Source organism: Clinocottus analis, unplaced genomic scaffold (genome assembly GCF_023055335.1).
Source record: "Clinocottus analis isolate CAN_PGR_092001 unplaced genomic scaffold, fCliAna1.0.p SCAF_9, whole genome shotgun sequence".
NCBI classification, from domain to species: Eukaryota; Metazoa; Chordata; class Actinopteri; order Perciformes; family Cottidae; genus Clinocottus; species Clinocottus analis.
In genome coordinates, this window is record NW_027176251.1 from 6,309,588 (window position 1) to 6,336,405 (window position 26,818).

At 41.1% G+C, this 26,818-nt stretch overlaps 1 protein-coding gene across 2 annotated transcripts in view; it reads left to right on the forward strand.

The window, feature by feature from the left end:
* The window catches only part of myh14 (myosin, heavy chain 14, non-muscle), a 28,232-nt gene extending 3,215 nt beyond the window's left edge, over window positions 1-25,017 (forward strand). The window contains exons 2-46 of one of the 2 annotated variants that reach the window (XM_068569240.1): window positions 731-915; window positions 2,502-2,708; window positions 3,973-4,129; window positions 4,967-4,994; window positions 5,690-5,804; window positions 6,002-6,049; window positions 6,366-6,377; window positions 7,702-7,794; window positions 7,894-7,957; window positions 8,218-8,316; window positions 8,490-8,633; window positions 8,722-8,936; window positions 9,031-9,183; window positions 9,486-9,659; window positions 9,983-10,156; window positions 10,235-10,349; window positions 10,745-10,813; window positions 11,922-12,127; window positions 12,260-12,381; window positions 12,482-12,551; window positions 12,642-12,802; window positions 13,635-13,743; window positions 14,143-14,274; window positions 14,385-14,591; window positions 14,780-14,917; window positions 15,012-15,135; window positions 15,512-15,683; window positions 15,798-16,010; window positions 16,146-16,290; window positions 16,380-16,586; window positions 16,711-16,815; window positions 16,991-17,143; window positions 17,393-17,641; window positions 17,731-17,844; window positions 17,940-18,038; window positions 18,125-18,337; window positions 18,423-18,584; window positions 18,669-18,797; window positions 18,909-18,997; window positions 19,077-19,200; window positions 19,325-19,533; window positions 19,781-19,889; window positions 20,376-20,548; window positions 20,818-20,841; window positions 21,448-25,017. In XM_068569240.1, the coding sequence (XP_068425341.1) occupies window positions 748-915; window positions 2,502-2,708; window positions 3,973-4,129; window positions 4,967-4,994; window positions 5,690-5,804; window positions 6,002-6,049; window positions 6,366-6,377; window positions 7,702-7,794; window positions 7,894-7,957; window positions 8,218-8,316; window positions 8,490-8,633; window positions 8,722-8,936; window positions 9,031-9,183; window positions 9,486-9,659; window positions 9,983-10,156; window positions 10,235-10,349; window positions 10,745-10,813; window positions 11,922-12,127; window positions 12,260-12,381; window positions 12,482-12,551; window positions 12,642-12,802; window positions 13,635-13,743; window positions 14,143-14,274; window positions 14,385-14,591; window positions 14,780-14,917; window positions 15,012-15,135; window positions 15,512-15,683; window positions 15,798-16,010; window positions 16,146-16,290; window positions 16,380-16,586; window positions 16,711-16,815; window positions 16,991-17,143; window positions 17,393-17,641; window positions 17,731-17,844; window positions 17,940-18,038; window positions 18,125-18,337; window positions 18,423-18,584; window positions 18,669-18,797; window positions 18,909-18,997; window positions 19,077-19,200; window positions 19,325-19,533; window positions 19,781-19,889; window positions 20,376-20,548; window positions 20,818-20,841; window positions 21,448-21,637 (6,183 nt within the window). In that variant the 5' untranslated portion in view covers window positions 731-747 and the 3' untranslated portion in view covers window positions 21,638-25,017. The remainder of the gene's footprint in view (window positions 1-730; window positions 916-2,501; window positions 2,709-3,972; window positions 4,130-4,966; window positions 4,995-5,689; window positions 5,805-6,001; window positions 6,050-6,365; window positions 6,378-7,701; window positions 7,795-7,893; window positions 7,958-8,217; window positions 8,317-8,489; window positions 8,634-8,721; window positions 8,937-9,030; window positions 9,184-9,485; window positions 9,660-9,982; window positions 10,157-10,234; window positions 10,350-10,744; window positions 10,814-11,921; window positions 12,128-12,259; window positions 12,382-12,481; window positions 12,552-12,641; window positions 12,803-13,634; window positions 13,744-14,142; window positions 14,275-14,384; window positions 14,592-14,779; window positions 14,918-15,011; window positions 15,136-15,511; window positions 15,684-15,797; window positions 16,011-16,145; window positions 16,291-16,379; window positions 16,587-16,710; window positions 16,816-16,990; window positions 17,144-17,392; window positions 17,642-17,730; window positions 17,845-17,939; window positions 18,039-18,124; window positions 18,338-18,422; window positions 18,585-18,668; window positions 18,798-18,908; window positions 18,998-19,076; window positions 19,201-19,324; window positions 19,534-19,780; window positions 19,890-20,375; window positions 20,549-20,817; window positions 20,842-21,447) is intronic. The other variant, XM_068569241.1, reaches the window with a different exon arrangement.
* Window positions 25,018-26,818: the final 1,801 nt, after the last annotated feature.

Sequence of the window (26,818 nt, forward strand, 5' to 3'; positions counted from 1 at the left end):
TCCTCACTGAAAAGTTTTTGAGTCAAAAGATATACTCTCACAAAATCTATGCGCATCATTTCTTAGCTGTCAGAGTGAATCTCAAAACATCCTGTTGTAGCGCCACAGTCCCTCTGACTGGTGGTGGCCTTTGTGTTTCAGAGCAGCAACCACTGCTAGCTACTGTCACCTCCTCTTTCACAGGATACTGGATCCACTGTGTTCACTAGTTCTCAGTAGGTGGTTCACTAGAGTTGTATCTCTACTGAGTGGCCTGCAGTAGAAGCAGGCTACATTTTCATTCAGTTAACAATAAATTTAGCCCATCTCCTCCTCGCTCCTTGCCATCCCTCCCCCTCTCACTGTCATGTCAGTTTACTCAGTCGATTGATGAATCTCGCTCTTCTTCCACCCTCCACCTCTCCACCCACCGATCTCTCTTTCCTCCTTCCTCCCTTCTTCTCCTTAATTTGCTGTCTTTCAATTAGGCCATTCCTGACCCACTATTGAGCTGGATATGGCCTGCATGCTATTTGCGTGCTACTACTGCTCTTCTTTTATGTTTGAGTGCACATGGAGTATGTGTGTGTCTGCGTGTCACAGAATCACATCAGTGTCACTGTCCGACAGTCCTTCACTTCATCTTCCGTGCTCCAGTTTTAAGTCTCCCACAAGACAGACGAAAAAGAAGTGGCTCAACACTGGCTCACTTTTTTATTTTTCATCTTTTTTTGTCTCCTGTTCTTTCTAGTGCCAGTAGAACGAGCCATGTCCAAGCCAACGGGGGGCGGTGTCAACGATGTCACCCACTTCCTGGCGTCAGGGGGGGCACCGCCAGGGTCTCCCACCTCCAAATCTACATTCTCCGCCGCCAGCCAGGCTGACTGGGCGGCTAAAAGGCTGGTGTGGGTGCCGTCAGAGAAGCATGGCTTCGAGGTAAGGCGGGTACTGAAAGCAATGGATGCCTGCACGTTTTTTCTTTCCAACACGCACAAACATCAAATTAACATGTTTTCCACTATCTTAATAATAATCCTCTGGTAAATAATTAGCTCCAAGTGTGTGCCTTCGATTGAAGGTGTGTCAAATAGGTGAGGCAGAGCAGCACAGGGTGTGTGAACCTTTTGTATGTGTGTGTTGCCATATTTTTTTAGGTTTCTTTTCCGATGAAAATATCCTATTTTCCAATGCTTCCCTTTGACCTTTAGATTCCTTAATATGCCTTTTGATACTCTGTAACACATTTAGGCCCAATCACTATCACAAGGCCCATGTTGTAATATTTGTTTGTTACTTTTTCACTTGGTACTTGTTTCATGCACATTTAGAGTTTTCATTGGTGCATATTGTAGGATGTGACATATGAAGTTGATGTCCTATCTGAATCTCCTTCTCTCTTCTGCAGTGGTTTCACAGTAAGCTCTATGAATAGAACAATACTCTCCTTCAGCCTTCTAATGTTAAGAGGCCGTTGTGGCGACACTGACTTCATTTTACACTCATGATTTGAGAATGGCCCCGTAGGACAAACGCACACACAAACCAAATACACAAATTCATACAGTATAACACACAGAGAGACGCACACTTTTAATATTCTGAGCATGTAGTTCAATCTGTGACTAATATGCACCCACACACAAACAAGCACATATGCTGTGTGTTGTGCATGTTAAGTAGAAGGAATAAAGTGTAGCAAATCAGAGTCCTGTGACCTGGTCAAAATCAGAGTTTACTACTTCCTGTCCAAGCACAAGACCAACAGCAGGACAAGAGAGATCCTCTTTTCTGGCGCCATCTATTATTGTCTGCTGTCGATTACAATGACTGCTCTTACTGCAAAGCTCTCTGGCAGTGATTCTGTCAAACATTTTTACAAACATATTTATATTTGCTTCACTTTATATGTATGCCAGCTGGGTTACTGTAGAATTAAAGTAGTTTGTTTATGTTATAGCCCAGTACCTACAAATAAACAGTATGGCATTTTTGATGCTTCATAACATTTTTTAATAGATGTTCTTCCTTCTAAATAGCTGTTAGCTTCTATTGTTTTTGGCGCAGAATAAATGAACTTTTTCGAAATCTTGAAACGTGCTGGAGACTGGTAACTTCAGCACAGCTTAACAGTTCGCTCTATTTTATCTTTAATCTAATTGATTACTTGACGACAAAACTCGTCCATGTTGATGCATCAAAGGAAGATGCTAAATCCAATATTTAAGACGTCTGAGAGGATCTGAGTCAGTGCAAGACAATATATACATTTACAATAACTCCTTTAAGAGATGGATTTTTGTTTATTGATTATTCTGGAATTGATTTACAGACGGCAGATTTTGTAAATACCTTGCTGATTGTAAAATGGTCACGTTGACAATAATACATGCAGAAACTATGTTCACCCTGATGTTTTAAAAGTTTAAAGTCTCTGCAATTTGAATCTCACATTGAAGAGAAACTCTTTCTTTCTTCATCTCACATACTGTCTTTATTACATCTCTCTCTGCTTCCATCCCCAGTCGGCCAGCATTCGCGAGGAGCGCGGTGATGAGGTGGAGGTTGAGCTGACAGACAGCCAGAGGAAGGTGACTCTGTCCAGGGAGGAGGTGCAGCGGATGAACCCCCCGCGCTTCAGCAAAGTGGAGGACATGGCCGACCTAACCTGCCTCAACGAAGCCTCGGTGCTGCACAACCTGAGAGAGAGATACTACTCAGGCTTGATCTATGTGAGTAGACAAAACTATGAATTCACAAGACTTAGAAAGAATCTGTGGTCACGATTCTCACACCAAAGCACATGTTCACATACGTGCCTTGCGTACATTTATGTTACACAGTACAAGCATGTGTCGGCTCCTCTGGCATCTTTTTTGTAACCGAGATGGTATGCGAGAGAGGTGAGGAGTCGGTTTACAGGTTGTTTGTCTGTGTGGTGGCAGTGGGAGGCATCTCCAGTTTCTCCTGCAAAAAAAGGGGAGGAGAGTAGAGAAAAGAGATATGAGTAGGATATGATAGACAGGAGTGGAAGTTATAGTGGTGTGGGTAATTGACATACCCAGGAAGCATAGTAAGTAGAATAATACATGACAGGCAATGAAATATAGTTAAGCTGCCATTGAATGGGACGAGTGATGAAGGAACATGTTAAGAGCGAAGATTAAAGGACGAGCAGGGATAAGTTGTTGGAATGTCTTGGAGAGGCTATTTCAACAACCAATCTTGAGAGGTGTGTTACAGTATGATAAGATAAAGGGGTTTATGTATCATCATGGGGATAAACATACCAATCTACAGTTGGAGTCCATCATGAGAATATGAACATGTCATTAACATTGCTGTGTAGAAAATATAATCACTGGTTGCATTTACATGAGTTTAAATGTTAAATTCTAAATGAACTGACATTCATAAATCTACAAAAATCTCCACATATATGTATGTGGGTTAATAGTGTAGGAGTCTGTTTTTTTGCATTTTAAGTCTCTAACTAAGATACAAACCATTTATATTGTGATGTGTATGAATGTTTTGATGTGATAGGTGTACGGAGCAGCAGTCTGGAAATGGATGACTGTTGTTTTATTTACAATTCTCAGATAAGGTTTTCTTGTGTCACAATAAGGAAGATAGGGTAATGAGGAAAAATGGTGCTGGCTTGTGTAATATATTGGATCAAGTAGAGTTGTATTGATCACTTCACACTTGGTTTACCGCTGTTCTTTCTGCTGAAGCAGTAGTTTCATAAGAATATGCTACTCCTGCAGTTCAAACAGGAGAAGTCAAGCCACCCACAATTATTGACAGTCTCCTTGAATCGAGCACAAACCACTTAACTCAAGTGATTGAGCATGTAAACAGAGAGAGTTCTGTCAAAAACAGGTTATCAAACAAAGTGATGCAGATTTATTCTGACTGGACAGATGAAAGGCTCCATGGACTGCACTTTGAGGAATGGGTCAATTTAAAGCTCTCTGTTCTGTGTTTTTCCAGACATATTCAGGACTGTTCTGTGTGGTGGTGAACCCTTACAAGAACCTGCCAATCTACACAGAGTCCATCGTGGAGATGTACCGGGGCAAAAAACGCCACGAGATGCCTCCCCACATCTACGCCATATCAGAGGCCGCCTATCGCAGCATGCTACAAGGTACCCAACACTATCTGGGACCTCTGACACTATAGCTAACCTACACATCTGCTATCAGCTCAGCTGGCCTGAAACGTGATACTGAATTCCGTCTGTGATCTTTGAGCGCTATTTGAAGGTGTGGTTTACTTTTTACTCGTGGCTGTTATCAAAAGCATTAAAAGGTAAAAGAAGACTGACAAGATAGTATTTTTTTGCAACAGAGATTTCTAGGTGTGGCACTCCACAGATGTCAATATAGAATATTTGTTTTGATGATGATAGTAAACAAATATGCTAAATGTTATAAAATACATGATTTGTCAGAGATAATTATAACAAATGTTGTTACAACTGAAGTGAAACCATCTTCACACTGCACACTTCCTTACTTAATCTCTGACAGTTCTTATGCCCTACCTGTCACGTTGAGCTCATAAGTGTTCCAAACAGTTAAGATCCTCTTGAACACTGTCTGCGCCTCAGGGTGTCTTCCTGAAATAATAAACCAGGCCAGATGAGACTCTGTTTGCCACCTCCCGTCTCCCTCAGGGTAGGTTGTAGGTGTGTTACACAGTGACTGAACCTGTAGGATCAGTACGAACTCTAAACTAAAAGTGTGGGAATCTTGATCAATACATGGCAATGTTGCAGGCAATGTTCACTCATTGACTACCACTGTTGTGTGGTCTAGCAGCCTGTGTGTTATTTCACAGCATCAAATGTCAACATGCTTAGACTTTCAAATAGTTCGGATACTTGTCGCTGTGTCATGTTGGCGTAACATTAAACTGCATGTTTAACATTCATCTCATCTACCTGTCTCCCATTTGTCTTCACAATGTTTTTCTCTCACAGACAGAGAAGACCAGGCAATCCTCTGCACGTGAGTAGCTTCTTGTAGGACGCCAGTGTGTCTGTCTATGAATGCTGTTAGTCGAGGAAAAACTCTCCACTGTGCTGAATGCTCTGCTCCTCTCATTCGTTTTTAGGCCGCTAATAACACATCCGTTGTTTTTTCATGCAAATGTACAAATGAAGGACAAATCAATTTTCAAACTGATGTCCGTTAAGGCCAGAAAATGATGACTTACCCAAAGTAATGCCTGTGATGTGAATGCATCCCCTTGTCTTTTTGCACCCATATTTGTCAACCTACCTGCTTGCCTGAGGGCTAGCCATCTGTCTCTCTGTCATCATGTCTTCCTGTCAGACTCTTCCTGCTATTGTCAAGGATCCCATTTTAGGCTCTTCTTAAATCAGTGTATTTGGGACAAGGCATCTGCTTCTTTTAGATATTTTCCAGTTGCTATTTTTACTCCATTCACCTTCGTTCTTCTCCAAAAGCAACAAATCTGACAGTGTGTATCCTCCACACCTGCTTTGTGTTTAGACCTGTGGCTTTGAATGCACTGCATGGACTCTATATTTATTGGTGTAATGAATGAGTGTTTGGCCCTTGTTCCTGTGTGTTATATATATATATATGTGTGTGTATATACTGTATCTATACTGTATATGTCGAAGACGGACTATTGTGCAAAGATAATGGTATTTATTGTGTCTGTATGTGTGTTGCAGAGGCGAGTCTGGAGCTGGGAAAACAGAGAACACAAAGAAAGTCATCCAGTATTTGGCTCATGTTGCCTCCTCCCATAAGGGTGGCACACTGGGTAGGAACAAGGAAGCTGCACAGGTATGTCACAGTAACCACAAAAGTTCAAACGTAAAAGAGCAGCTGGAAACACGACAGATGGTGAAGGAGCATTGAGGAGGGATGTATTAAAAGAAAAGGAAAATAAATATGACATAGGATGAAGCTATAGGACGCTAACATTAAATCCCCACTTTATCTTCCTCTGCATTGCTTCTTTCTCTTTCCTGCACACTAAGATGGACGGCTCTAAGTCCTTAACGAGAGGCAGTTCTTTGGGGAACAAGGTGAGTTAACTCTTTCCTGTTGTCCTGTCCTGTGCTTTTGTCCTTTTTTCCTGCTTATAGAAGTCCACAACGATACAGACTAACCAACAGAGTAGCCCTAAACTTTAACACCAGTGCTGATGTGGCTCCTCATAACAGTCAGGCCTTGTACAATGTATTTTATTTTGCTTGTTTGTATTCCTTTATTTGTTGTTGTTGTTGTTGTTATTGTTGTCTTATTTGTCTTTTTTTGTTTGTTTGTTTATCCCATCCATATATTCGCCCATCCACTCTTTCTCCTCCCTCCTAAACTTCATTTCCCTCCCCAATTCGTCAGAGTATGCAATATGTGAGTATGAAAGCATTATAAAAGACAATTTGGGGTATATTTATTGAAAGTTATTTTTTGTAGAATATATACCTGAGCTGAAATGATTCTCTTGCTTTCAATTCGAGAATCATTTCTTCCGTGCCGTTCTTTTTTTCTGGGTCTTTAGTTTTGGCACGTTTTATTGTATTCCCATTAGTGCTGACGGTTGTCTATCCCCTTTCCTGTGACTTGTAAATGTCACAGGTTTTTACATGCATTTCTGCTGGAGAGACAGTTTTATTCCCATGAACTTGTGTGTTTATGGAGAATGAATGCAGATTTGGGTGTGGCTGTGTTGCCACAGTCATCTGTGAGTGTGTAGCAAGTGAACACATGTTTTGTTCACATGTATAGTGTGCACTATAAAAAGTTCTGACCATGTATGTGTTTGTGTATCTGTCTATGGGGATGGTTTTTTACAGTATAACCACCTCCTGTAGATACAGTAACTCCCTACACTGGCTGCTGCTGATTTAGTGGCAATACAGAAGCTGCAATAGCAATGCCACAACTGCAGTAATGTATTGCAGCTAGCAGTAAGATGTTAGCATTTCAATCTGTAGCTTCCCTCTGCTGTTGTCGTTCTACAACAGTGGTTCTCAACTCACTCTTCTTTGTTGGTTTCTAGAGATTGCCTTTTAATAATGTAGGATATTACATTTTAATACAATTAATAAAAATTATTAATAAAAAAACACAAGATTGATACAGCAGCATATTGCTGCTAAGCGTATGACAGAAAAAAGAAAAACAGATCAGTAGGACATTGTAATGTAAAATGTGTATTTAATTCACCTTATAAAAAGGAGCTTTTTCAACATTTTAAAATACTGCTACGGATTTTGTTATAACATGAAATGCGTCATGTTGTAATGTGATAAGTTCATATTGTAATATTGTGAAAAAAGTCTTGTTATAACACAAAATATCCGTTATAACATGATACTGATCAATTTTTCGCTTTCTTGCTAAACAGCAGTATGCCGTCACATTGATGCCCTTATTATTGATTGCTAAACTAATGAGGTCACATTGCTTTTGTTGATGTTGAGAGTCATTTTTTTCATCGTCTGGGGATGGTGCATGATTGTCGGTGCTATTTTGGGCCCTAAAATGCACCATTTTGTATACCTGCTCTTCAAGGATGAGTCACACTTTTGTTTTACATAACCTATCAGTCGGTACTCCTAAGAGAGCAGATATAGATCGTACATTTTAACAAATATGACCAATGGAAGTTTTTGTTAAGGCTGTTGTCTTAGTTGTGCTATTAATCTGATCTGATGTCTCTTGTATGTCTCAGGGCGAGCTGGAGAAACAGCTCTTGCAGGCCAACCCCATACTGGAGGCCTTTGGCAATGCAAAGACTGTTAAGAATGACAACTCTTCTAGATTTGTAAGAACAGATAATGTTTATTACTTTCTGAATCTATCCTCAGTTTGATAATTTTCCATAGAAATCCACTGAAAAATAAAACCACTTTTTCTTCTTCAGGGTAAATTCATCCGCATTAATTTTGATGTGGCGGGGTACATTGTTGGTGCCAACATCGAAACCTGTATCCTTTGACATGACTCCAATGTTTTTGAAAAATGAATATACTTGCTCTCTAAGTAAGCTGCATCATTTACAGCATAGTTTAGTGACTTTATCCATTTATTGTTACACTTTTTGATAGCCTAAGTTGATTTATGAAACTCTGGTTTATGGAATACTCTCTTTTAACATGTTCATTTAAGAATATGTGCAAAATGAATTGCATATTTTAAAGGTGTACACATATACTATATGGATATGTCCATGACCATACAAATTCAGACCTCCTTGAAAAATCCCGGGCCACCCGTCAGGCCAAAGATGAGAGGACGTTCCACATCTTTTACCAGTTGCTGTGTGGAACATCAGACGCGACAAAAGGTGAGCGAAAATAAAATAGTCATCCAAAGTGGGATAATGAAATATTGCTATACTACAGAACATACTGTTTGTAATTTTGGTGAAAATGTTTCTATGTGTTGTAATAATTTGTCTTTTCCATTTAAATTGATCTTTCTGTTTTACCTTTTTTAATTTTTTTTTCCCATCCCCAGCGGACCTGCTCTTAGGAACTGCTGATGAGTACCGCTTTCTCAGTGGAGGCTCCATCCCGGTTTCTGGTCAGAGCGATTCAGAGAACTTCACCCAGACCATGGACTCCATGGTTATTATGGGCTTCAACCCAGAGGAGTCGCTCTGTAAGAGAAAAGACAAAGTAGTTTGCTTTCTATTAAATGATCTTTGCTATAAATCACCTTCCCTCTCCCTGTCTCTTTTCTTCCTCAGCCATGCTTAAGGTGATCTCTGCTGTGCTACAGTTTGGGAACATTTCCTTCATGAAGGAGAAGAATCATGACCAAGCCTCAATGCCTGATAACACAGCTGCTCAGAAACTGTGCCATCTGCTGGGCATCAACGTGCTGGAGTTCACCCGGGCCATCCTCAATCCTAGAATCAAAGTGGGTCGAGAGTATGTTCAAAAGGCCCAGACGAAAGAACAGGTAGGCTTTGTGTGCATAGCTGTTCATGCTCATCATGATAAGCGGACATTTGTCCCTGTTTAGTGTATCTAACTGTATATCCTTCTTCCTCGAGGCTGACTTTGCTGTGGAGGCCCTGGCTAAGGCCACATATGAGCGTCTGTTCAGATGGCTAGTCCACAGGATCAACAGAGCTCTGGACCGCCGACAGAGACAAGGAGCCTCCTTCATAGGCATCCTTGATATCGCTGGATTTGAGATCTTCCAGGTTTGTTCATGTATTGATTATGTGTTTGTTGAAAGTAGGTTATTTATACAATTGTAACATAAGGGATGATGGTGGAACTGATGAGAGATATTTGTGCCTGAGCATTTTCTTTTATTTCTACTTTTTTGAAGATAGCTCACAATTAGTACTAGGTTTGGTAAGCATTATGAGCATGTAGTTACCGAGGTTGTCACCAGTGTAATGTTTTGACAAATGGTAGGCATACAGGCATGTTTATGTTGTTACATAGTTTAAATCACATTAATTATTGAGTCTTTGTTTGCTTTCCCAAATCTCTGCAGCTGAACTCATTTGAGCAGCTGTGTATCAACTACACAAACGAAAAGCTGCAGCAGCTCTTCAACCACACCATGTTCATCTTGGAGCAGGAGGAGTACCAGCGGGAGGGCATCGAGTGGAACTTTATCGACTTTGGCCTGGACTTGCAGCCCTGCATTGACCTCATTGAGAGACCAGTAAATACACACTTGTTGTTTGTATAAAGGATCACACATTACCGTATAAATGATTAGAATCTAATGTTGGTAGTCCATATTCACTTACCATATAAATAGCGTACATTGGTTGGTGATTAAAGTTCAGGTTGCAGATCAAACCTTTTGGCCCAGAGAACCTCATCACTTCACCACACCCACAGATGAAGAAGTGAAAGTGAAAAGAAAAACAGAAAACAAAAACTTGCAGGCAGAAACTCTGCTTTCATTCTTTGTCGTCTTGAATTACAAATAATCCCATTTCACTCACAACAAATGGTGTTATTGTCCCCCGTCTCTGTTAGGCCCACCCGCCTGGTGTTTTGGCCCTGCTGGACGAGGAGTGTTGGTTCCCGCGGGCAACAGACCGCTCATTTGTGGAGAAGCTGTCTGCTGAACAAGGCACCCATCCAAAGTTCTTCAAACCAAAGCAGCCACGCGGAGAAGCTGACTTCGCCATCATTCACTACGCTGGCAAGGTATCCCATCATTACCACCTTTTCATGTCGGCCATCTTTACTGTTCAAAGTCATCAACTCCCCTGTAATGTATCTCAGGTGGACTACAAGGCACATGATTGGTTAGTGAAGAACATGGACCCTCTGAACGACAACGTGGCGTCTCTTCTCCACCAGTCGTCTGATCATTTTGTCTCAGAGCTTTGGAAGGAGGGTGAGACTGATTTACTACCATGTTCTTTCACCACCATGTATAGTAGAACTTTACAGCATTAATGTACTTTTAACTGAAAGACTGAATATTGTTGCGCCCTGTAATTATTTTTCAAGCTTGTCAAGTATAAATAATGAAGCTTTCTGGTGCATAATGTACTAATTTAACTGTATTTATCTCTCTTTCTCTATCATGCAACTATCTATCTATCTGCTGTCTCTCACTTTCTGTTCATCTCTCCTCCTTCTGGTTCTCTCCTATGTCCACTGGCTCTTGTCTCTTTCCCTTCTGTTCTTTTCTTTTCCCTATTCATTAATTCGGTGCTCGCTTGGGCTCCATCTCCATCTACCATTTTTTCTTTCTCCCTGTTCCTTCCTTCCTTCTTCCTGCATCAGATATTCAAACTCTTCCTCGTGTGTACTTCTTTGACTCGTATGCCACACTACAGGCTAATGGCTCTGACAGTAGGTTTTTCTCCTCGTCTGTGTGTTACCTTCCTCACTCCCACCTCTGCTTACATTACTCCTTTGTATTCTGTCTGCCCGCTGTTTGATTGTAGTGTGCCATTTTAGTTTTAGTTTATAGTTTATATGACATGTTTTCTAATTACCACACTGTCACTGTGCTGTTTGCTCAGTTGTCCTCTCTTTTCTCTCTCATCAAGTTTTAGCTTTTAGTGACAGTGCTGTGCTTGTGTGATGTAGCTTTTTCCATTTATATAGAAGTAATCCACCATGGTTGTATAGAAATTTGAAAGTGTAATGGTAGCAGCATGCTCTTTATTAGTCACAAAAAAACTCATTCAGGATCACATAAGAGTTGTGTTGCACAATACTGCCACAAACAACAACCACTGGACGGGTTTCATAGAAACCAGCCAGGTAGAAATGTGATCCTGAAGGAGCTCTGGAGATGCAACACGTTGGCATTCAGTACTAACATTTAAATAGCAACCACAATATTGGTCTAATAGTATTATTAATAAAGATGTTTGGCTGATTGTGGAATTGGCAATTGTATGCCATTTTCCCAAGAGTATATCACGCAACTGTCAAATCAGGAACATCATAAATCATCTTACACTTGTTTTTGTTTCAAATGATAGACTAACAAACTTGGAGGCATGCCTGTCGTGACATGTTTACACCTTTAATACTTAAAAAAATACTCGACAACTTTAAGCCTGACATCTTGTTAGGCACCTGCACTGTACTAAGACTGTGTAAAAAAACAAACATGCCACGAACCCAGGTGGCAAACACTCAAATGCTCACACCCATCCCTAGACAAACTGCTCCGTCTTTGCATAAATTCTTATTATCTTATTTGCCGATATGGATGGACAAATATATTCTGTTGGTATTTGCTTTGAAACAATATTATTGCATCTCTAATGAACTCCTCTATTGTCTACCATCTGATATCATCTGTTGATAGCTTGATAGCAGATGTGTAAGCAGTTGTAAAATCCTAATGCCCCCCATCATGCCAAATCTGGCAAACACTCTTTTCATTCCACTAAACTGATCATTTCTGCTGAAACTGAGGTTGTGTGCCATTTTTTTGGTCCAGTGGACAGGATTGTGGGTCTGGACCAGGTGTCGTCAGGAGAGAACAGCGGGCCAGTGAATTTCGGAGCGGCAGGGCTAAAGACGAAGAAGGGAATGTTCAGGACCGTTGGTCAGCTCTACAAAGAGTCACTCACGAAGCTGATGGCCACGTTGAGGAACACTAACCCTAACTTCCTTCGCTGCATCATCCCCAACCATGAGAAGAGGGTAAGATAGTGGGACTGAAGAGGCATGTGGACACTGTTTTTAAATTAGAAAAGACAAGAAAGCTGGAGAAATGTCTGAATTTAACTTTCAATTCTTTTCACTCTTTACTTTCTCTTGTCTGCATGTCGCCAGGCCGGTAAGCTGTCTCCAAATCTGGTTTTGGACCAACTGAGGTGTAATGGAGTTCTGGAGGGGATCCGTATCTGCAGACAAGGCTTCCCTAACCGCATCCCATTCCAGGAGTTCAGACAAAGGTGTGTGTGTGTTCATCAATCACTTTACTCCTGCTAACGATCCTTTTGTGTCTTTTGGTTAAAAAAAAATCACACTTTCTAAATCAAATTTTTCCTCCAGATATGAGATCCTCACTCCCAATGCTATTCCTCGCACCTTCATGGATGGAAAACAAGCGTCCGAACTTATGGTGAGACCATTTTCAGTGTTTAAAAGATTTAAACATACTGTTTAAATGATTGAAATGATGGAAATCACCAACCACTGTTTCCTCGTTCAGATCAGAGCTTTAGAACTGGATCACAACCTGTTCAGGGTCGGTCAGAGTAAAGTCTTCTTCAGAGCTGGAGTCCTGGGTCATCTAGAAGAAGAAAGAGACCTAAAGATCACCGACACCATCATACGCTTCCAGAGCGCCTCCAGGGGCTATCTCGCACGCAAGTAAGAGCATTACCAAGTTAAATCAGAGATAAAGCAGAGAGAGGTATAATAAATACAGAATAATTGTTCATGTTGGTAATTTTTAAAACGTTTGTTACACATAAATTGACTTGATTTAACTTGAGTCATCAATCGGTCAATGTTCGCTTTATTCTAAACGGAACTAAAGGGGTAGAAGAAGACAAACATCTAACAGTGATGGTGTTTCTCTATAAGGAGCGCTCACTTGCTGCTGTTTAGCATGCAGTTTTGTATTTCACTTTTAAAGGAGCGTTAATATTTAATCTTCTGTAAGCCCCTATCAGTGACTCAGGAATAGCAACCGCAATGACAGCTGTTTGGCCCTTAAAGACATCAATAATAAAGTTAGATTTTTACGACAGTGGCTAACTCATTAAAGGTAAGTTTATTTAAATAGCACATTTAATGAACAAAGACAATCCAGAGTGCTTTACATAATGCATGAGCAACATTACAATGCAAAGTAAAACTAAGTGTTCCAAAGTGTCCCTACCGATGGCCTTGACTAATACAAAAAATAAAGACTTCTTTGTCATTTACTTTTTTGCTTGACAATAACACATTTTGTGATATAAGTATATACAAAATAAAGTAATCATTAAGTTGTCGAGGTTGATTAATGACCCTGTCCAATGTCTACGGATGTTATGCTTAAATTTCACTTAACACTTAACTTGTCATGCATTTTGGGAAAGAGCTAATCGCTGACATCTATTTAGTTGTTTGAAAGGACATTCCTCCGCCTCTGTAGATTACCTACACTCACGTATGTGTTTTGGTGATTTATTGTGGTATTTCTTTTACTTCTCAGATCCTTCTTAAAGAAGCAGCAGCAGCTGAGCGCACTGAGGGTTATGCAAAGGAACTGCTCTGCTTACCTCAAACTCAGGAACTGGCAGTGGTGGCGGCTGTTCACCAAGGTACTGTGAGCGCAAAACTATATTTCAACAAAGACATAAAATATACAATAAACACATCTGTAAGTGATCTCTGACACAGCAGAAATGTTTCAGTTGATTTTTCTTCTTTGGTTTAGTTTTTTTGTACTCGTGAATCAAACTAGCATTGTACTAGTTGGTGCAGAAAGGAAAATATCTCACATCAGAGCTCACAAAAAAACTAAATTATGAACTATTGAGAGCTCAAGTGTATTGGTATTAGAACTTTGCAAGTTAAACAATATGTTGGAAAATCCATACAATGGCTGTAGGGCCTTGATAAGGCCAAGACACATTGAAATATGACGGTTACAAGAAATAAAATCAAAAGGGATGCAGGAATGTCACATTGACTTCTGATCCTTATTCTGTGCCAACCAGGTGAAGCCCCTGCTGCAGGTGACCCGCCAAGACGAGGAGATCCAGGTTAGGGAGACCGAGCTCCTGAAGGCCAAGGACAATCTCACCCGAGTTGAGCAGGACTACACAGATCTGGATAAGAAACATGCTCAGGTAATAAACCTCCATCTTGTTCAGCTGCCTGTCCACCACACTGAAATCCATTTGCTGTGAATAAGTGCCTTGCTCGCCGCTCCTCTCATGCCTTCTTTGTCCCATTCTAGCTGATAGAGGAGAAGTCGGTGCTGGCTGACCAGCTGCAGGCGGAGGCCGAGCTGTTTGCGGAGGCAGAGGAGATGAGGGCCAGGTTAGCAAGTCGGAAACAGGAGCTGGAAGAGGTGATTGGTGAGCTGGAGAGTCGATTGGAGGAAGAGGAGGAGAGAACTTTGCAGTTCACCAATGAGAAAAAGAGGATGCAGCAGAATGTTCAGGTTAGGAGAATTTATTTTAAACAAATTAACTCTAATATGTAAAGAAAAATTAATCCTGACTGACTCATCTCATCATTCTGCCAGATTTGCTTTTTTCATGAAAACAGAAGAAACTTTGTAACATTACATCAAATTTAAGTTCATTTTTCCCATTTCCTGTTACTTAAATTGTGTCCTCTCCTTGTCAGGACCTGGAGGAGCAGTTGGAGGAGGAGGAAAGTGCCCGACAGCGCCTTCTACTGGAAAAGGTTACCTTGGAGACAAAAGTAAAAAGTCTGGAAACCGACTTGCTGAATGCAGGGGAGCAGAGAGACCGACTCAGCAAGGTGGGCATCACATTATTACTTGTATCGTTGTATAGTATAATGTACATATAGATGTTCCATGATCCAATACAATGTTGATATTTTGTCTGAGCAGGAGAAGAAACAGCTGGAGGAGCGTCTGAGCGAAGTGACGGATCAGCTCACCGAGGAAGAGGAGAAAACCAAAAGTCTGAACAAACTCAAAAACAAACAGGATGCTGTCATCGCTGACCTGGAGGGTATCTATCCTAATGTCCTTCCTTAACCTACAGCTGAACTACAATTCAATTTTATTTAGAAGATAACTCATGTTATATGGAAACTTTTTTTTTAACTTTTGAGAAATATTTATATTTATATTTGAAAGACTTTTTATTTAATTTATTTTTGCACAATGTGGAGTTGTAGCAACTTTCCACAACTTTCAAATGTTCCACTTCAATATAAAAAAAATCTCCCAAGAATGAGTAAACTATTGTGATATTATCTTAGTATTAAATGAATAATTTTAGTCAAAGTTAGAGTAATTTTACATTTAGCACCTAACTTTTTTTCAATGTTTTTATTGTTCAAATACCGCAATCTATAATCTGTTGCTCCCTCAACTGTGTGCAGACCGCCTAAAGCGTGAGGAGCAGGGGCGCTTAGAGCAGGAGAAGTGGAGAAGGAGGATGGAGAACGACTCAGTGGACGCCCAGGAGCAGCTGTCAGACCTGGGCATGCTCTCTGCCGAGCTGAGGGGCAGTCTGGCTCAGAAAGAGAAGGAAATCACCACCCTCCAGGGCCGGTGAGACACAGGGCGACATCAAATTGAAGCACTAACACAAATAGAGGCAGATCATAGATCTTTCACACGACACCCCTCCCTTTATTCACCTTTGTCTTTTGCTGTTTCTGTCAGGTTGGAGGAAGAAGGAGCGCGTCGTGCAGAGGCTCAGAGGGCACTGAGGGAGGCCATGTCACAGGTGTCTGAGTTGAAAGAAGAAGTGGAGAATGAACGAGGGATGAGGGAAAGAGCAGAGAAACAGAGGCGAGACCTGGGGGAGGAGCTCGAAGCTCTGAGAACTGAGCTGGAGGACACTCTCGACACCACCGCTGCACAGCAGGAGCTAAGGTAAAAGATACACACAAGAATTATCATAAATATGGGCTGAGGTAGTTAAGTTTCTGGACAGGACTGAAAAAGAGAATATAATAAAAAGGGCAAGAATTATACCTCCTTAACCTGCTGCCTCTCCCGTCTACGCAGATCTCGTAGGGAAGGAGAGTTAAATGATCTCCAGCGGTGTGTTGAAGAGCAGACTCGCCACCATGAGGCTCAGCTATCAGAACTCAGAGTCAAACACAGCGCTGCTATAGACAACCTCCAGGAACAGCTGGACAATAGCAAGAGAGTAAGAGGAACACACACACACATATATTCAAAACACACATGCATGTGTAAACATGTCGCTCATCAGGTGCCGTCCATGTTCTCTTCCAGGCTCGTCAATCCCTGGAGAAAGCCAAGTCCGTGTTGGAGGAAGAGAGGCAGAATTTGAGCTCCGAGCTCAAGAGCCTCCAAGGGAGCCGCACAGAGAGCGAGAGAGGCCGCAAGAGGGCCGAGGGTCAGCTGCAGGAGCTCAGCGCCCGACTGAGTCAGGCTGACAGAGAGCGGGAGGATAGGGAAGAGCGAGTGCACAAGCTACAGGTTGAAATGAATATAAACACACTGATATTAAACCTTAGATCTATACTTTAGTTTAGTGTGTTCAAATAGGTGTTACATTTTTTGGTCTGGTAAATTACCTTTTTCCCATCTCTGGCTTTTTCAGTGTGAAATTGAGAGTCTCTCCTCCAATGTGTCCTCCTCTGACACCAAAACCCTTCGGCTCACTAAAGAGGTCGGCAGCCTGGAGAGCCAGCTGCACGATGCAAAGGTAACAAAGTGAAACACACACACAGACACCAGGGTGGATGCAGGCGTGATGTTAAGCAGCCACAGACACTTTCACCAATTGAAAGAGTAGCAATAGCTTTTTAAAACATCTTCTGAAAAGCACATTCACAGGCCTGTCACCAGACTTTGTTTGACGCTCTTTTCTTCTCATTCAGGAACTGCTGCAGGATGAAACTCGTCAAAAGATGGCTCTGGGTTCGAGGGTGCGAACGCTGGAGGAGGAGAAAAATGGACTAATGGAAAGACTGGAGGAGGAAGAGGAGAGAGCAAAAGAGTTGACCCGGCAGATTCAGACTCATACCCAGCAGGTAAAAGCCCCTGACAGGCTTTGTTTAACTGCATCATCTCTTGGAAATAGATGTCAATCAATGTTACTACAATAAAACATTAAAGCTACTCAAACACAGTAAAAAAAAAACAAAAAAAAAACATGGATGCAAACAAAATGATCTCATATTTCCAAGTGTTTTTAACATCCCTTAATACTTCATAATTCACAAAGAGGTAAAACGATGATTATTTGGTTATCATGAATTATGAACCCCTCTCTTCTTCAGCTGGCAGAGCTTCGTAAGCAGTCGGAGGAGGTGAACGTTGCGGTTGAATCCGGAGAGGAGACACGCAGGAAACTCCAGAGAGAGCTTGACAGCACCATCCAGAGAGAGCGACAGAAGGAGGAGGAGAAGGATCGGGTGGAGAGGCAGAGGGAGCGACTGAGGGAAGAGATAGAGGACATGACACTTGCCCTTCAGAGAGAGAGACAAAACTGCGCGGCCCTGGAGAAGAGGCAGAAGAAGTTTGATCAGGTTCGAGCCTCATCGATTTGCCGCCATGCACAGGCTGCAAAAATATTTTCTTCCCTAGAACTCTAACTTTGTGTCTGTCACCCTGTCAGTGTCTGGCAGAGGAGAAGGCGGTGAGCGCTCGGATGGCAGAGGAAAGGGACAGAGCAGAGGCAGACAGCCGAGAGAAGGAGACAAGACATCTGGCTCTTTCTCGAGCCCTGCAGGTAAACTACTTGAGCGCAGACAGTAAAATAATTGTATGTATTGTGTTACGTATCTACGATTGCTGCCATTAATGTTCTTGTGTTTGTGTGTGTAGGAGGCCCAGGATCAGAGGGAAGAGCTCGAGAGGTCCAACAAGCAGCTCCGTTTTGAAATGGAACAGCTTGTAAACCAGCAGGACGACGTCGGAAAGAGTGTAAGAATCTTCCTCTTGGGGCTCTTCTGTCATTTCTCTATCTTAGTCTTCAGTGAGTCACCGCCTATCATCTGCCCCTGAATCAGGTCCATGAGCTGGAACGCACTCGCAGGAGCTTAGAAACAGAAGCCCAGAACCTGCGGGTTCAGACGCAGGAGCTGGAGGAGGAGCTGACGGAGGCGGAGAATTCAAGGCTGAGGCTGGATGTCACCCTGCAGGCGCTCAAGGCTCAATTTGAGAGGGAGCTCAGCACCAGCGAGGAAAAGGGAGAGGAGAAGAGGAGGGCGCTCAGCAAACAGGTAAGTGAGAGGAGGGATAGGAAGGAAAATGTACTGTTGCTCTCCAAATCATGCAAAACATTCTTATCCTCCTTTCCTTTTCCAGGTGAAGGAGCTGGAGATCCAGCTGGAGGAGGAGAGGAGTCAGCGGTCTCAGGCTGTGTCGTCGAAGAAGCAGCTGGAAGCTGAACTACACGACGCCGAGGCCCAGGCGGAGACAAACGGCCGCGGAAAAGAGGAGGCTGTGAAGCAGCTACGCAAGCTCCAGGTAAAGACATTTTCCCACGCATTAACATTGACTTTCTGTAGTTGTAAATGGCATGCATTCTAAAGAAGTTGATATTTGTTACAGGTTCAAATGAAGGAACTTCTGCGTGAGCTAGATGAAAGTAGGATGGCTCGAGATGAGGTGATCTCACAGTCGAAAGACAATGAAAAGAAGATCCAAACGCTGGAAGCGGAAGTCCTGCAGTTCACTGAAGTGCGTGTATTAACTGAAACCTATCAGAAATATGAAAATATAATGCTTTTAGAATTGTGTTTGTGTTCTGAGTGACTTCAAAACGCTGTCTGCCTTCTTTTGTCAATGCAGGAGCTTGCTGTATCAGAGCGGCAGAAGAGACAGGCTCAACAGGAGAGAGACGAGGTGGCCGATGAGATGGTCAACAGCAGCTCTGGAAAGTTAGTACCACTTTACTTTACTATTGTTGGTTGGTATATGAACTTGTGTTGGTTTTACTAAAATGTAATGTCTGCCCAGGACCGCTCTGTTTGAAGAGAAAAGGAGATTAGAGTCACGAGTCAGTCAGCTGGAGGAGGAGCTGGAGGAGGAGCAGAGTAACGCTGAACTGGTGGCAGAAAGACAAAGGAAGACTGCTCTCCAGGTACCGTAGATTTACCTTCTCTCACACACACACACACACACATCCCCCACTCTCTTTGTCACCTCATGAAATGGGCATTTGTGGCATGTAAGTTTCCTCATTTGCTGCACTGTTTGCGTTCTAGGTGGAGACTCTGACCGTGCAGCTGCAGGGAGAGAGGACTTTGGCCCAAAAGGCAGAGGCAGCTCGGGAGCATTTGGAGAGACAGAACAAGGATCTGAAGACCCGACTGGGGGAGATGGAGGGTGCAGTTAGGGGCAAGCACAGGCTCAGCGTCGCTGCTCTGGAGGCCAAGATAGATTCGATGGAGGAGCTGCTGGAACAGGAGAGACAGTGAGAGAAATTACATGTTACTTTCTTAATTTTATAATGCAGTACCTATAAATTGGCAAATAAAAATGCATGCGGATACCCAAACTTCAAATTATCGGGGAGAAAGATTTAACGCCATTTTGTCTATTACACCTATTTGGACCCCAACAAACTGTAAACAACTCATATTATAATAAACACTTTAAATTAAATGTGCACTTTTGCTTGGTGTAACATGTATCTTAAAATGAATATTTCCTTCTCTCAGGGAACGAGCTATTGCCAACAAACTGGTGCGGAAGACAGAGAAGAAACTGAAGGAGGTGTTGATGCAGGGAGAAGATGAGAGACGACACGCAGATCAGTACAGAGAACAAGTAAGAAAATGAACATTATCCACAAGAGGATATGCAGAAGAGTATAGCCAGACACGCACCATCAAAAAGGAATCTAATGGGGGTCAGGTCAGTTGGAACGCTGCTCTAACTGTGACCCAGGGCCCAAAGAGAGTGTTGAAAAATCATCCTAAAATGAGTGATTTATCCAGCCCGGTCCAACGTAATCCTAATCTCACCCCGGCATCTGTGTGTTTATTGGGAAGCTACAGCGTATTCCACTCAGACTAAATCCATCAGCCACAGCAGAGACATACTCCGCTACCAAAACATCATCGGTGATAATCTTCCAGGTTTAATCCGACTCCTGATCCCTATCAGTCCTCCTGTTCCCAGACTAATCTCTCTTTTTATATATCTGTCCCCTTCTCTTCTTCTTCCCCTCTTTCCTCCGATCTCATGTCTCACCCTGACCTCTGCATTATGCTTTGTCCTTTTCCTCCTCTTCATCCTCCTTCCTCCTCCTAGCTGGATAAATCCATGGTCCGCCTGAAGCAGCTGAAGAGGCAGCTGGAGGAGGTGGAGGAGGACAACTCTCGCTCCAACGCCCAGAAGAGGAAGCTGCAGAGAGAGCTGGAGGAGCTGAACGACAGCAGCCAGAGCATGGCGAGAGAGATAACCACTCTCCGCAGCCAGCTCAGGTAACCCTGTGTGTGTGCGTGTGTTTGTGGTGTGTGTGTGTGTGTGTGTGTGTGTGTGTGTGTGTGTCTGTGTGAGTGTCTGTGTGTGTGTCTGTGTGTGTGCATGTATTTTCTGTGCTTGTATTATAATTTGTTGTTTTTGTTTGTTTTAACCCCCCCCCCCCCATTAACTCAATATGATTTGTTTTGTTGTGCTCTTTTGTTGCATCCGTTTGTGTCCATCTAACACTGACAAACTGTCCATCTGTGTCCGTCACACCAACACTCAGCATCCCTGAATGGAAGGCCGATCAGTAGGTCAATACATGTCATATTTGTATTGTGTGTGTGTGTGTGTGAGTGTGTAAGGGTGGAGGCCTAAAAAAACGATGTGTTTTTTATTGTTTACTTCGGTTTGAGCATTTCATCTGTGATCTGCATTATTCCACTGTTTTGCTGCTGGCTACTTGAGAACTAATAGCACTTAAGCAATCGGTTGTTTAATTTAATTGAATTGGATCAACAACTGCGTTCTTTTTTTCATATGTTTGTAAAAAAATAAATATGTCAACAATTAACTATTTTATTTAACTTTTTAGGCCAAGAAATTTGTCAATTGATTGACAAAGAATCAATAGGGGATATAATTGTAAAAGTAAATAATTTACATTGTGATTTAATGGAAGGATTTCATATCTCGCATTCTCAACACAAAAGACTTTCCCCTTGGACGAGCAGGATCTCAAGGAGTAGCTAAAAAAAGTCTCAAGTGCTTTCTATCTTCCAACGGTCATTTTTTCAAAATCAGGTGTTCGTGGACTTATAATCAGGGTCGTAGATATTTGGACCAAAAAGGTAGAGAAATGCACTCGACTGGTTCCTCTGCAGGACAAGCTGTAACTCGTGTATCTCTTCGCCAGGCGTGCTCCGTTGCCCCTGGCGCTGCGTGGACGCAGAGCGCTGGTGGACGACCTCTCGCTGGAGAACTCTGACTCAGAGGAGCCTCCTGCCTCGCCGACCCCTTCCTCGGGACTCCCAGGGACCCCGACTCCGTCCTCTGAACACAGCCTGGACCCTCCGCCGCCATACAGCATCAACAACACAGAGTGACGCACGCAAAGACTCAGTTACATAAGATAACGCACACACAAGAAATACACACAGACACACACAGTCAGACATCGGCCTCTCACAGCCTCAACTACTCAGGGGTGAAGGCTTAACATGCACACAGCACATAACAACACTGTACTTTATAAAAGTAAATTCAAGATGTATACATCAGGCGCTATAACTATAAAACAACCTCACTGCAAAACAGAAAAAAGTGTAAAAATTGAATTTTACAAAGAGGCAACTGGAATTAATTTTTATTTTGTAACAAACTGTGACATAAATAATGGCATTGCAAAGACCAGAACTTTCTACAATACATCTCTGCTGCGCATTTCTGATAAACTAAACTACATTTCCCAGAGTTCTGAGGGGAAAGTGAATTATTATCAACTAATTTCATGATGCTGTAAAGTAATTAGAGGGCAGAAAACATTATGGTGGGCACGTCTTTTACATTTGGAAGTATTTAAAAGCTAAAGCCATGTTTACACCTTTTGATGAGGAATATATATATATATATATATATATATATATATATATATATATATATATGTATGTATGTTTGGTATTCATGAGAGGTGTTGAGACAATCTGTTACATAAAGCAGTCAACAAGATAAGTCAAATACACAAATGGAACAATGTGATTTCTCACATTTTCAGTCATTTTAAATCCGTTTTAAAAGCATTGAATGGGAGGAACATGGAGTTAATGGGCAAACAGAAAAGGTCAAAAAAAAAAAAAAAACAGTAAAGGAAAAGAAAACTGGCAATTAGTAACCAATATTTAATTAAACTTTTTATTGTAAATGTTTGACCAGAAACTGGGAAGCATAATACTAACTTCCATAATATATTATATAATTTTCATATAATTTGACAGAATTGTGGAGGGACAAACATTTGAAAGCAGCGTACATGCAGTAAAGCTGTTTTGGATTAAAAAAAAAAAAATCCTGTAGATTAGAAAAACAGTATGTTGTTAGACAAAGCGATAGGTAGTATTAGATAGTTTCTTTAACGACAGTCTTAACATATTGCTTCAGAAATTTTAATTTGTATAATTTATATCCGATGTAAAGTTATTGAGCGCTGTATTTTTTTCTTTGCGACTCTTCTCGTCTTGTGGGGAAGCTTGTTATTCTGATCATTTCTGCTCCTGCGGGTGCTGATGTCGGCCTCAACTGGTCGGTCAGTGTTACAGCGTCGGGTCTCAGAGGTGAATTTGCATGGAAGGTCTTTCTGGTGGAACACTGGTTTTACTGGTTCGTTGCTGGTGTACAAGATAATTGTTTACCACAGCAACATAACTAGAAAATATAACCTGGAGAACTTTATTAATTTAACTGTATATCCAAAGCAGAATTAATTGCGACAATTGATTTTTCTGGGAGAGGTTTTTGTTTTAGACATATTGTACATTGTAATTTTGATTTTTACTGATCATCTGTGTAAATTATTGGTCAAACAAAGCTTTTTGTGTTTAACCAAATGGTGGGCGTATGGATGAGAAAAAGGGACTTAAATAAGTAGTCAACGTAGAGTAGCTCTAGAATAGATGACCGGAGTAGAGGATGGCTAATTTTTTATTTTCCTCAGTAGAATAAACTCCATCATTGCTCCCAGTTCTTGTGTAAAATAACTGAGTTCAAAACTCAAAGCATTCTCAAATACTCTAGTAGTATTAGATAATAAAAAAAATACAATGGAGACACTGAGGAATGAATTTTTACAAAGCGAATGGCAAGTTTTGTTATTTTTACCCAAGCTATCAACTCAAACAGACATACGAGTGTGTGGTGTCAACCAAACACACGCAGCCTGATGACCTTGCTGTGAAATAGACAATGTCTTTGTGAAACCTGGTTACAAATGTTATTTTGTTCACGAACTTCTTCACCACCTGTTTGCCTGTCATAACTTTAAGGCTGTCCAGTCCAAACATTTTGAAACATCACTTATCCGCTTTCTTGTGGAGAGATTATGCTGCAATATTCATGTCCGTTCGGTAAATATGAAGCTACAGTAAGTTACCTCAGCTTAGCATAAAGACTGGAAACCAATCCACCTACAAGCATCTCTAAAGCTCACTGATTAAAGATGCAGTAATTAGATGCTCCAGGAAGTCCATAGGCCAGGTGAAGAAATAATCTGGCATACAACCGCCCGTACAACACAACTTGCCACTTTTAGATTTACATTTTTCTACAAATAAAACAAGCAAGCTCAATTGTGTCAACAAAGTCTTTGTGTTAAGCTAAACTAAAGGTCTTCTAGCTGCATAGCGTCATATTTACAGACACAAGAATGAGTTTCATCTTCTCTTGTCACTCGACAAAAAAGAAATAAGCCTGTCCAAAATGTAGAATTATCTCTTTAAATTATAAAGAATGTCACTGAAGCTTTAACTTTCAATTGGAACTAAAGGAAGATAAAGATAAATTACAAATGTTGCTTTGAATGTTTTCTTTGTATTCTGGTTATATATAATGTATACTAGATGTCCAAGGATTAATGGTCCCGTTGGTGTTTACCGTTGATTCCGCACAGAACCGGTTATTTCCGGTAATCGGTGTTCATCACCACTGCCTCCCCTTCCTTCTGTTTAAATTCAACAGGTGTGTAATTGAATGAAACAGCAACGCAAATTTAACTGCAAACTGAGAACAGTAAGCGTGTGCAGCGCTCACGTCCCGGCATCATGACACATGTTAAGCTTCGTTTTGGCCGTGCAAGGTTCACCATGAATGTGAATGATTGGTGAAGAAAGATCAAGAAAGAGTTGGACTACTGTCGACATATATTTAATGCTCTATTTAAGGTTGTTGTTTTTTTCTCTGTATGTACAATTCTTTTATTTTAGCAATATGCAATGATTTTGTTTGAAGCTGTGTGTTTTGTTTAATTTTTTAGATATTGTGTAAACGCTGCACTTTACACATTACCACTGGAGATAAAAAAAAAAAGAGCCGACATTGTCAGCACATCGCGGCTGCTCTGTCAGGTTGTCATTTATCTCAAGAAGGCCGACATTAAGCATTTAAGCCAAATGAGCTGACACGATCTGTCACTCCGAACTGTTAAATGTCGCGTTCTCAGAATGTCGTATCAGCGTCTAAACGTGGCGACTTTGTTCACGCCTTGATAGACCAAAATCTGAAGACACGAGGATTGAACTGCTGGAACGAGATCACTTCTGTTCGCCTGTAGCAAGAGACGAGGCAGGTGCTTCTCTAAGGTGTTACTTTTCACATTTTGTTTCTTTATGGCTACTGTGGAACTTGAAACATTTTGGAAAAGATGTTGTTTATTGTTTTAGCCTCTTTTTGTTAATGATGCTGTAATTATAAAACATCTGACTGGGGTTAACTTTAATATATGTCGTTGGTTTTGATCTTTGTTTTTCTGTGTGTTTCTTTGAGAGTTGAGCACATTTACTCAAGGACTGTACTTCAGTGCAAACTGGAGGAACGTAGACTTTGCTTATTTGCCATATTTGCATGTCATGCTACTTTAAACACTTCACAAGGACATATTGGACTTTACAATTGGACTTTTCCTCACATTATCTGATTTTACGTCCTCAATTTCTAAAATATGATATATTTTTAACAGTAACTGCTACTTACATAATAATGCAACATTAATAATAGTCCATAAATGTACTGCAAAATATGGCCCCTGTGACTGTTATGGTACAACACTCATGAAGGCCATTTCATTCTGACTTATTAGAAGTAATTTTACTCAATACTTTAGTACAATTAGCTAATAATACAAATGTACTTGTATGACATTTTCAATGCTGGTCTATTAGTTGTAATTTTATTTTTTGTTCTACTTACTCCATTACTTACTTAAATTACGACACATCGATACAAAAGAAAAGAGGAGGTTTTTGTGTTTCAGTGTAGCATTTATCGTTCACATATTGACAATATGAATATTTGTCACAACTTTAAACATTAACATTTCACACTTAAACAATATTACCACTGTAATCAACTCACAGATTAAGACAGCTCAGTTGAACAGTTGAAAGCTTTCACATATTGACATAAAAGGTTTGGTGCAAAAAGGGATCAAATGAAAATGAGTTGGCTGTTCTGTATATGAGTAAATTTAATATAATTTACTACCAGTCAATTGTTTTTTAACTATAAAAAAAAGACATTTGAAGTTGAATTTGAGGTTGAATCTCACACTAATCTAATCTCACATTTTTAATTGATTTTAAATACCATCCTTTCAGATCTTTTTGCAGCAGAGGACAATTTAAAACATTTAGTGCTGCTACTACGCATGCAATACAGAATAAAACGGTCTTTAAATATAAAACTGGTAAGTAAATTAATGAATAGAATATATGTGATTATCATTTTACTGGACTTACACAGACGTTTTAATCATGTTGCAGCTGGAGCTACATGTTTTTTTGTAAAATATAACAAAAGTGTTAAGTAAAGTTAAAAATTGTGTATTTACAACAACAAACAATTGGTGATTGAACCAGAATGTGTTGACAGACAGTGCACAAAAACTCTGATTGAATTCACGTTGTCCAATTTGTACTGAAATGTGTTCAAATCACAACAATCAGGCTTTCAAATAAGGGAGAAAATGCAAAGACACTTTCGGATAAATAATGCTGCGAAACGTATAAATGATGAAGAAAGTCCCTGCTGGATTGTTCTTGCTCTCCTGTGAAATGAGGACGAGATGCCGTGGACACCTTCCACCGCACCTTCACCGGCAACATGTAAGTATCCTATGTAACAAACTTTTCACTAAAAAGATGTTTTTCTAGCAGTCGAGTGACTTCCTGTCCTTTAAGATATCAGTGAACAGCCACTCGTCTTCATGCGGCGGAGTTGGTATGGGACGGTGCTCCGGATTATGAAGCGGGACAGAGAATGATTGAGCTACGCCTTCAAATGGTGTAAAAATGGTGTTATTTTCACAATTTACCAGCATACAGGGACTCTCCACCTGATGAGGATGCTGGTACGTCTGCAACTCCGCGGCGTAGTGGTGGTAGCTGATCGATGTTGGGAACTGGTTTTGGACGATGTCTGTCTCTTGGTTGGCTTTAAAGCGGTCAAACTGTGTTTCCGCAGCGTCTTCATTTTGTTTCGGCTCCTGCAAGTTCCTCTGATCACTCTGCAAGTAGTTCGTG